At 32.9% G+C, this 11,901-nt stretch overlaps 1 protein-coding gene across 1 annotated transcript in view; it reads right to left on the reverse strand.

The window, feature by feature from the left end:
• Positions 1-1,829, reverse strand: part of LOC132745353 (kinesin-like protein KIF16B) — a 42,276-nt gene extending 40,447 nt beyond the window's left edge. Inside the window, exon 1 of the mRNA XM_060734253.1 lies at positions 1,667-1,829. Within this exon, the coding sequence (XP_060590236.1) occupies positions 1,667-1,713 (47 nt within the window). The 5' untranslated portion in view covers positions 1,714-1,829. The remainder of the gene's footprint in view (positions 1-1,666) is intronic.
• Between the last annotated feature and the right edge of the window lie 10,072 nt (positions 1,830-11,901).

Genomic DNA, 11,901 nt, shown 5'->3' on the forward strand with positions numbered 1-11,901 from the left:
AACATGTTTTAAATGTGACAAAGGGATGGCATTTTCATCGCCTTAAATTCTAGGTGTTGTTATGAAAGCTTTGACTAGTATTGAATAAAATTTAAAGTATCACTAACTATTTTTGTGAAAATATCAATTGACAAGTTAAAATTGAAATTTGGCTTGCCAGTACAGGAAAATGTACAAGTCAGACAACCGATTGCAGAACATGTGGCTTTGAAGTTGAAACTTGGCCCAAAGTATTTTTACTATGCAATATTAGGTGGCCCGATAGTTCAAATAGGCCACTGACTGTCACTCCTGAGGTCCAAGGTTCGATCCTGGGTATTTTTTTTTATTGTATTTTGTTTTTAGCAAAACATAGATCACAGTTACATAATATGATATATATATATATAAAATAACAGTTTATCAAAATTAAAATATCATTTCATATAAATAATAAATTAAACAAATTTAGTTAAAAGACTCAGATGAGGCATTGGATAAATGTATTTAAAAAAATAAATAAATAAATTAATAAAATCACATTTCAGATTAAGACTACAACAGTCAGAATTATAATTAGTACAGAATATTGTTTAAAGTTACTGATAGACATGATATAAAAGAAAATAAAATAATTTCAATAAAATTTAAATACAAATGTTTTGATTAAAAGTGATCTTTGGTTACAAGGATAGCCCATTAAGCTGGTGTGCTTATTTTCAATGGGGTCCTGTTAACCAAATAGATGGAAACAAGATGAAACCAGAGAGACATTCATTCCTCAAATAAAAATAGACAATGAGATAATCTTCAAATTGTTCTTAGAATCTTATAATCACAGTAGTTTTGCATTATCACAGGAAGAAAGGTACAGGAAAAAATAAGATAACTAAAAAAATAATTAAGTTTGGCGTACTTATGTCGCCACTTAGTAATATAAAAATCACTTTGATGTTGCGCAGCCCAAATTGAAGCAATATGGCTTTTAACAGAAGTTTTATATAAAGTTGGATTTGATATACATTTTACATCATCTGGCAAACTATTCCAATCTTTAATACCATTATAGAAAAAAGTGCTATTACATGTCTTATTACAATGAGGAATTGAAAAATTAAACTTATTTGATCTAGTGTAACACTCTTGGGATTTTTCAGAGACACTTTCAGTGTTTCCAACCTAACTAAAGGTGTACTGGTAAGAAATCCAGGTAATCCTCGCATGTATCAGTGCTATACACTGGGCATGTAAAAGAACCAGGGGTGTTTTCGATAAGACTTAAGAGCTAGGGACTGGTTCGCGGATTCCCTTGTATCTCATAGCTTTCTCTCAAGTGACTAATCTAAAGTCATTTCTATGTCCCCGCGAAGGGTTTACATTAATGGAAGATAGAAAATAGATAGATATTGGTGGGAAATATATCAAAGAACCCCTCTTTATGCTTTGACTCTGAAACCACAACAGTTCTGATAATTCTGTGATATGCAGTGCTATGATTAGCACACGTTTCAGATTGTCACTGTGCCAGCAGGAACGTGTTCATGGTGTAGTGTACTGTAAAGATAAAGGCAATTAGACACAGTAAAACAGACCTAATATTTCGCTATTTTAGACCTAAATTATTCAAAATCATCTGGGAATTGGATAGCACAAATTCAAGGATATTATTTATCAAATTAGCAGTCACCTTCTATTAAACGGTCGCACCCGCACTGCAACCTTGACCGACGTCATTTTTGTCTGCTGTCAATGCGTAACTTTTAAGCCATTTGAAGGATTAATAAAGGAAAGAATGCTAAAACTGCGCACTTCCTCAAAATTTTGTGTTACTATCCGCCATTTTCGTATCACGTGATACAAAAATAATAAAATCCATCTTGCACGTACTTTACCGGATCTTTTCTTTATGATATCCCGTGACAAAACCGAAAACAGTGGAAAAGAGTACATCGTGCAATTGTTTCAAAATTAGTTTAATTGCTAATTAATGCCAATATTTCACACATACATGTCTCGCAATTAATGTTTTTTTTGGTGAAACTTCAGATGCTTCAGGACTTTCTAAACATTTTATTAATGGACAAAGGTATTACGTGCACTCTATCTACTTAAATGTATAATCTACATAAATTTATTTACAATGTACAAACTCTCAAAGCTTATTTCTCAAAATGTGAGTTGAGTAATAGTAGAAACATATACTAAATTTTACCACTTCTTTTACTGTTAAGCACATTAAATCGAACGTTTTTTTCTTCTTTTTTCCTGGTATGTTGTTTCATGATTCCATGCTGGTGTTCCAAGTTTCATCACGGCACGGATTTATATTACAAATATATTATAATATAAATCCGTGATCACGGTAACAATTCTATTCAGCTTCAAAATAATTTAAAATTAATAATTGCCTTTTTAACATTAAGATAACTTAAGCATTATTCACATTTATACAGTTGTATTAAGATAACCCTTACTCATACAAAACTGGTTAAGCAATTATATCCCCCATTACATAGATTCACATTAACAACCTAATATTACTTAGACTATTAATAATTTTAGCACCGTTTTCTTTTTTTAAACGCTTTGTCCCAGCTTTTATGAACATGCATTCTTGCTGGATTAGGAAGATTTGTTTTTGTGGTTATTATAGACTTTATATAGTTTATTATATTAGGCTTTATTAAGGAAATGCTTATTCTTATCTACAAACACAACTTTATTGTAAAATGACAAATTATCAAATATGTATTAAAAAATAAAGATTAAACAATACGCTGCCACTTGTTTTGATGTAAATTTTAAAATCGTCTACAATGTTATATGATTTGACCTTCTTTATAATTATAATCATACTTAACTTGTTAAAGTTTGTTTTTGCATTTAATAATATTATTACCACAAAAATTAAAAAGAAATAGCTTTTCATGCCATACTGTTGGGGGTTTATTTCCAAGAAGACGTTGATGAAAAATATTTATAATGAACTTCTGACATTGCTTCATTTTTATTCTCTTCAAATATGGTATTTATGTTCATTGTCAATATGTGACGTCACATCCAAAGGGCATGTAATCCTAAAATTCCTAAATTACTTTTCCCCCTCTATTGACTAAGAATATCATCCTTTTTCATTATCAAGCTTGAAATATTTGTTAAATATTAAGGACAGGTAAGCCTGCTAAGCTCTTGAGCTGTAAAATTATGTCCCCTTTTTACATAATTGCTTTAGTAGGTGTGCATTGGTCTATTTAGCAATGGGGAAAACTTGAAGTCTTGCTTTTGTCTATTTTTATTTTTTGTTGTTGTTTTAACAAAATCACATATGTTTGCATATTCTCTAATAAAAATAGCTTTTCTGATTTACAACATGTCACCAAGCCTTAGGAATTCAAATAAACGTTTAACTGAAGTGAAAGTGTCATGTTAGAATTGTCACGGTTCAGAACTGTTCTCTATTTAGGGGAGAAGATCTGTAAGCGGCCGGTTTTGCTCAGTCGATAGAGCCGCGGAACGGTCAGGCTTCACATTTTTCTCACCCTGTGACATAATATTCTTTTTTATTTTTATCCTTTTTTATTTACCTAATAAATAACGTCTATAGTCTAATGACGGGAACCGAATTCGGACATGGAACAAGAGGTATGACTAAAATAAGCAACGGAGATTTTTTTTGCGCAACGGAAATATTTTTTTGCAAAACAGGCACAACGTATTATTCATGAAAATAATTGACATTCAATTCATAAAACAGATTAACTGGGTGAAAAAGTAAGTTTGTTTTATTCAAATGTATCACAAATATTTGCAATAGGTTGTTCTGAAGGATTCTGTGACGATTCGATTTTTTTGTTACCTCAACTGAGCCTCAATCATCATCAAACTTTATCAGGATGCTTGTCTAGGTTATTGCTCGGATGAGTTCGAACATGGATCATCTCGGATCAAAAACTAGGTCACAGGAGGTAAAAAAATAGAAAAATCTTGTTAACAATCTAGTGGCTACTGTTTTGATCCAAATATCCTTGAAATTGGTCTGAAAGTTTGTTTTGATGATTTCTAGATCAAATTTGAAAATGGGCCACCTTGGGTCAAAAACTAGGTCACACTGCTCAAATATGGAAAATCCTTGTTAACATTTTAGTGGTCATATTTTTGACTCACCTGTCATGAAGCTTGGTCGGGATGCTTGTATAGGTAATTGCTCGGATGAGTTCGATCGGTCAGGTGAGCGATCTTGGGCCATTTTGGCCCTTTTGTTACATTTAGTGGTTCTATACCTAAAATCCCCGGTAAGTGAATTGTAAACAAATATGCAATCTTGTGTTTAATCAAATAGTTTACTCTTTTATGAGTAAGTAAACAATACGTAACGAAGAATTGATTATATTTAATAATTGATTCATTACTATAATTTGATATTATAGACATATTTTTGCTATTTGAAAAAAAAACCAGAACGGTTCGTCCTCAAAATCATTCGAACATTATGCAATTAGCACCAATGTTTCGACCCAATATCAATATTTTTAGGACACTTGATTTCATCACCTTTGTGTAAGTATACCAATCATTACATTTTTTACTTTTAATGCAATTTATTTTGCTTCCACCAGACCTTTCAATATTTGTCGTAACAGACAAACCTTTCAGACATGGCATAACTTTGTGAGCTCTACTTTTTTCACAAAAATATGCAAACAGCAAATAAACAACTAGCACATACACATAAAATTGATTAGAGCTTCGCATATTCAACTGTAATAGAGAACAATTGTCAAAGCTGATTTTGTACATTAGTAACATACCTTTGACAGTTCACATCATTTGGCGGCGTCTTTGATGTGCAGCATCAACATTTAACTTGTTCGTACTTATCAACATTGAGAAAAGTGGGGACATGTATTGTTTCTTACCTTATATAAGCAATGTAAAAGAGGAGACATATATTATCAGAACAGTTCCGTGATAAAATGGTAATATGATACGACTACAATTTTAGTGGTCACGAGTTTGGCTCAGCGTTACTTCATATGAAATTGAAAATATTACTTTTTTGGTAAAACTTGGCAAAAGCTGTTGCCTCTTAATTTACACATAATTTTGCTCATAAATTGGTTTCCACGGAATTTGGATTGAGTGATTTTTAAAACAAAATATAACTATCATTAAATATTGTGAACAAGTTGCGTGTGTAGGAATGGCAACCACAACCACTGTGTAGTAACGGAATCAACATCTGTTAGTCAAAGGGTTATTGCAATTACATGTACCTTTTACTTACGATCACAGTGTCATTTCTTGAAAGCTGAGATCATTCATATTGTATCATCTTTTGCAGCCACAGGAAGTAGATCTGTTTCTACACGAATAACTATGCGTAACTGGTTAAATTTATTTTACAAGTGTACAGATAGCATAAAACTGGACGCCAAGAAAAGAACACACGTATACTATTTAGAGCAGTGAGAAAAACTAATGCACCTTTTTATTATTTGTTATAAAAAGTCACATCATTACTATGCGAGCAGTAGATTGATACTTGACATACATTTGGTATACGAAATTTCGGAAGGAGAAATAAATTCACACTTTGTTACGGGGATCCAGATGCCATCTTTGATACGTTCAGTTTTTGCCTTATTCCAGACACTAAAAACACACACCCATAAAAGCTGGTGTTGAGTATAATCTTTAGAAGTGAAGGTATTAGTGCAGATAGCGCGTCTTTGATCGCTTCATTTTAATATAGAAATTTGGTGGATTATAGCGGTTTTTGTTACGACTGCCTGAAACTTAAGCACCCGTTAAGCAAAAAAGTAAAGTCTGTTTAATGGTTAGCTACCTGGCTGGGCTGATAAGCAAGAAATGCAACACCCTTTGTTCCACGGACCACCTGGCGAGGCTTTCAGTATGGAAAGTGATGTGCTGCAGACGTTAGGTAAAGATTTCTGGTAAAAAATGCCAGAAAAATTGTACTTTCAAATTATTGTTCTAACTAAAGGTGAAGCATAAATTTGTATTCTTTACGTTTTTTTACATTAAAGTAAATTTTCCTATAGATACTTAAAAAAGGATAAATTGTACAGCATTACAAATAATCTTTTACTGATTCTGTTACATACAATTTTAGATTCCCCCTTGTAGGTCCAGTACACTAAGACATTTTTTTTAACAAACCTACGTACAATGCATTTAGAATTCCTATCTTATTCAACATTTTATTTGATCTATTCAAGAAACATCAACTGTTGTTGTTACGGAAGGTGTGATAGACGTTTACAGGCTCATTCGAAGTGCTAAGGACAAGTACTTGCCTCTCTTATACTTGCAGTCAATATATTTTTGTCAAGATAAGCGTATCCAAACGATATCTGTAGACGCAGACCGGAAGTGCTCTCTGCCATACAAAAGTGATACCCGCGGCCGTTTTGAAATAAAATCAATAGTATATTCAGCACACCCATGAATATTTCTCGTTTCAGAAGGAAGGGTTAGACGTATAGAAAAAGACAAATTGCTTATGTCCATGTTAGAAGTCCATTTCTGCGCAGGCGAAATGACAAAATGTCAATGAGAGACATTTCTGGCCAAGTATTTAGAAAAGAAAAATATTTCCACCCGGATGTTAGTTCATCCGCGTGTAATGGTGGCTGTTTGCCTTTTGATGACTGATATGTCAGCAAGTTTGATGAATCGATTTTGAATGACATAAAACCTGAATTATTGATGACCTAAGTTTTCAATAGTAAACTATATCGTATGCTACATTGTCTCTCCACGACTCGAGATAGGTTAAATATAAAAGTTACATCCAGTAATCTGTGGCTACATTACACTGTAAAGATTTCTTCTTTTGAATACAGATAGATTAATGGCCAAATGTAATAACTGCAATTAGAAATAAAGTAACAAAGAACTCTTATCAGCGAACGAAGGTCTATCAATTAATTAATTCTAAGCTGATACCTTTGAATATAGATATGTAACTGGTATCTCAAATAACTGTTTTAAAATTCCAGTCGCTTATCGTTTACCCATAAATCTCAAAGGTTCCATCAATTGTTTTGGTGTCACGTGGTTGTTTGTGATCAGCAGTATGATAATTGGTATAGATTTAGTTGCAATTGTTCACGACTGATTCAGCGAGTCTAATTCGATAGCCTGCCAAACCGTTCGAGAAAATATGACATGTGATTAGAACTTCAAAGAACATTTGAAATGCAACACTACATTCATTGATTTATAAATGAAATGTACAGTGTGCTTTGAAACAAATATTGTGTTTTTGATTTGACGGGAGAAAGCTGATTACAAAGTCTATAAAAGTAGCGTGTATAACCGGCAATAAGTGGTGAAAGCTTAAGTTACTTTGACAGATGTTGTATTATACTAAATAATTGTTCTCAATAAAGAAGCTGCAATACGTTTTTTTTAATTCCACCCCCACTCAAATCCTAAATTAGGTAATGGACTTGTATTTTGAATTGCATTAATATTAAAATTTCTAATATTTAGTGACTAAAATTTCTGTCATAAATTGCACAAAATGGGGTTTGGACAGATATCACGGGTGTGCAATGGAGGTAACGGGTGTTCAGTTGTTCCGGACCGATCAGGTATCACGGGTGTGCAATGGTTCTTGACATATATATTGGGTGCATATTGTCTTATTGTGTTGATAACTCTGATATGTCGTTTTCATCTCTATAGTGAACATCGCCTATTTCGTGTCATCATTAATCTAGCGATAATGAAACATTTCCATGTAATGACATATTTCAAAATTTCCATATGCTTTCCGGTGTTAACATTGGTCAAAGTTGACCTATTTCAGTCATACACCTAAACAGAAGACATTTCAGCCAACACTTTTTAATTCTGTTCAATTGAAACAGAACAACATTTTATTCATTCCTACAAAAAGTTCCGAAAGTCTTTTATAATAGTTTGTTACTTAAATTCAGTTTCTATATATTCTTGTTTTGACCTAATTAGATATGGATTTTGATAATTATTATCTATTGTAGGGGCATATATTTGACGTAAATGAATAAAATGAATAGCTGCATAAGAAACATATTTGCATGGTTTATTTATTATTGTTATTATCTATTACTGCGAACTATGTGTAGGACTTTATATATGTAGTGTTTATGTTCACAACTGCTCTTTAATATATGGAACATAATCAATAAGTCATTCAAGAGTCGGACAATGTCTAAATCGACAGCTTGAATATTCTGACATACTTAACATTGTATCCAAATGATATGTGTTATCATACAAGTACTTAACGGCCATATTGAACGCAGAAAGAAGTGCGTTTCCCAAGTAGAATTTTCGGTTTTATAACCTATTCAATTACTACATTAGACTATATTTGAATTGAAACAACAAAAACTAACAAACCAACTGACTAGTATCTGGAAAAAAGTGATCCCTCGGAAGCATTAAGAACAGCAAAATTACATGTAATTTGCAGACTCGGTTTGATTGAGTCTGTGCATGAGGGATAATGAAAAAGAGCAACATCCCTCACGCCCACTAGCACTGGGTTGAGCGGTACTCAATTCTCAACACTTAAAAGTGCTGAAGTCAATGATCCCGAAAGACCAGGAAAAAAACTTAACTAAAAAACTTGTCAGTATTAAACATTGATATATAAATTTTTAATTTCCTACATTTATAATAACTATATAACATATTTATTTGTATTACAGACATGGTGATACAGCTATGTACAAGAAATAACAAACATTTCGCTGTTTTACACTAGCCTACAGCAGTATACAGGATCCTATTTTTGTGAGAGTAATGTCCCTTTAGCTGTCTACTAAAGCTATGGAAAATGTTGCTGTATCGGGTAATGATCATGATATTTGGTAAGATACAAATATTGAATTGTTAGACGCAAGCTGTTACTATTCTAGACGTTGTTTTTTTAACGTGACGAAACTTTCTTCATATATCGCGAAACATTTTTTTTTGCATAACGACACCTGTCTTCTCTTCCTGAGAAATAAGACATAAAATTGCAATGTCAGATTGTTGGTAAAATTCAAGATACAGCCGGTTAGAGGCTAGACTAGCAAGACTTTGTCAGTTTGAAGTTGAACCTAATACGTTTAATGCTAGACCTTTCAAGTAAGGAGCTTTTAAATAAAGTTTAAAACTGGACTCGGTAGTTAGACACAATGTTAGCTAGAAGCTTGACTCGGTGTGTTAGAAGCTAGACATTTTCAGTCTGAAGCTTAACTTGATTAAAATTCATGCCATTACATTGCTTTCTGTTGATAAAGTGCATGCCTGATTATTTTAGCTTTATCAGTCACCCTCAGCTTTATTAGACACCTCATCAATACATATTTAAATAAATTGAAAAGAATGGAATATTTTACCTCTTACTAGTTTGAAAATATTAGACTGATAGACTTTGAATCGAATACATTTTTGGATTTTAGATTTTCTCTTACAATTGAATGAAAACATTTGGGAATATTTTTTAAAGATATGACCCTTGGCATAGCTGGACCCGGTATATACTGGAAGCATAACTTGGTTAGATAGATTAAGTAGCTCGACTTGGTATGTCTGAAGCTTGACTTAGTATGTTTGAAGCTTGCTCCGGTAGGTTTAAAGCTAGATTCGGCACGTTTGAAGTTTCAATTTGTAAGTATGAAGCTAAACTTGATAAGTTAGAATCTAGACTCGGTTGACGCAAGACTATGTTAGTTTGAAGCTTGCTGTAGAACGTGTGAAACTTGACTTGGTACGTGCTAGACTCAGTTCATTTGAAAGTAGACTGGGCAAGTTTGAAGCTTAGCTTGAAGCTGGGCCCGGTACGTTTAGAGCTAGACTTTTTTAAATCGGAAGATAGGCTTGTTTGACATATAGATACCCTATCTGGCTTCCATTTTGTGATTCAGACTTGATAGAACTCTCCATTTTTCTTACAAGATTTCTCTTATAGTTTATCATTATACACATGATTCCGGATACAGACATGTATGTACATGTAGATATAGTGTAAAACTTAAAAAAATCAACAGTTTTACCATAAAGGCGTATAGATGTCAATCATTATTAACACGTTGGAGTCTTGCGAAAGAACTTATATGGCCGTATTAGCTTTGACATATCATGTGGTTAAATGTAGTTTAATGAATACGTCTTTTGGCATATTAAAACGGATAATGTTTGTAATAAATCATTAAAAATATGATTAAAGGGGTTTTAATGGAAATAAAAAAGGTATCTATTTCCGTTAATTGATAGAAACACTTACAGCAAAAAGCAAAGGCAACAGTATCCGATATTCTGTATGGTATTGTCTTGAATAATTGATTTATTAAGTGAAATATTTGAATATAAAACGCGTGATTGTCAGCATCACCGCGTGTTAGAATTAACACTTTTTATTGAGATTATATTTGAATCGATTTGCGCCAACAAGAGGCCGAAATCTAACAATTATATGTGTTAATAAAAGGATATGATAACCGTCACGTTTAAGTCAGCAAACCACGCGGGTCTCGTCTGTAACCACAAATTTTGTCGTCTGCTTTCGAGCGTTAATGAAAGAGTTCCCATGACACACAATATTTTCACTGAATATTGATAGATTGGTTTTTCTTTTACACGTCCTTAGTATAGCAAGACAGCTCATATTGGCAAAGGATTAATTATAAGTGTGGTATGCACGAGATTTCGTGCGACTGTGAAATCTGAGGGCTGACAAGCCAATAATTTCATGCGACCTACCAGGACCTGATTATAGAAAGTTCATATAACACCATTTATTCTTATAACACCATTTACTGTTGACTAATTATACATGTTTTAAAACCGCGTTGTACTTAGGCCAGGGACCCGTGACTACCTGTGTCAATGTTTGAACTTTTCGATAGTGCGGCTTGGTGACCGGGAGCCACTGTTTTTTATAGAGGGAGTCTATTTAATCGTTCAAAGTTTATTCATGGTATGGAATTGATCGGTGTAAAATTCGTTTGCAAATTAGGCTGCATAGAGATATTCATGTGGTGATGCAAACGCGTTCTCAAAACGATCAGAAACTTGATCAAGAGGCCCGCATACTACAAGTTACTTTAACCTTAGACATATTTTCATTTCATCCAGAAGTTTTGAATCTTCCCACACTTTAAACATGAAATTGACTTCATTAAGAGACCGTCAAAATGTTAAAATCACGATATAAGAAACAGTAGATGGTTTGTTTTTAGAGAAAATGTAACCGGATGCCAGCATCAAATTACACGCTGGAATGCGATCTTTCAAACTTTACGATTAATCTGCCGGTTTGTATTGTTACAGGTTTATTACTACAATATTTTGTTACAGAAGTATATAATTTTACGATGTTTAAAGCAATCTACAGACACTATATATGCCATAATGTTGATACAAGTAGAGTTATGTATCTGAATGGTGTAGTGACAGCACGCAATGATAACAACGCAAATTGTCCTGATTTAAATAAAAATATTCCTGTATGTGACATTTCTTGTCATATGATATATTCCTTAAAGAATCAACTTACATATTTCGGAGAAAAATAAATGTACCATATTTAAAATAAATGAAACATAAGTCATATGCCAACTATTTCAACAACACTTCATTGAATTTTACAACCGTTTTAAAACGTGTCCGAAGCCGCTCTGTCATGTAAAATATCACATGTTTCAGTATTAGATAATTTATTGAATATAATATTGTGCTAAAAATGAATACTGCTTAGAACAATGGGGTACGTTGTAATTTAGTTACACTATTTCTCATGAACAACCGCAACACAGCCGAGTCTGCAATTTTATCCATTAACTTTTGTTTGATTACTTTAAAGGAACATCTTCTTTAGCAGAATTTCTACAAAATAGTATTTGAACCTGATTTGCGCAC

This window comes from Ruditapes philippinarum, unplaced genomic scaffold (genome assembly GCF_026571515.1).
Source record: "Ruditapes philippinarum isolate M1 unplaced genomic scaffold, ASM2657151v2 ctg996_1_1_1_1, whole genome shotgun sequence".
Classification (NCBI taxonomy): domain Eukaryota; kingdom Metazoa; phylum Mollusca; class Bivalvia; order Venerida; family Veneridae; genus Ruditapes; species Ruditapes philippinarum.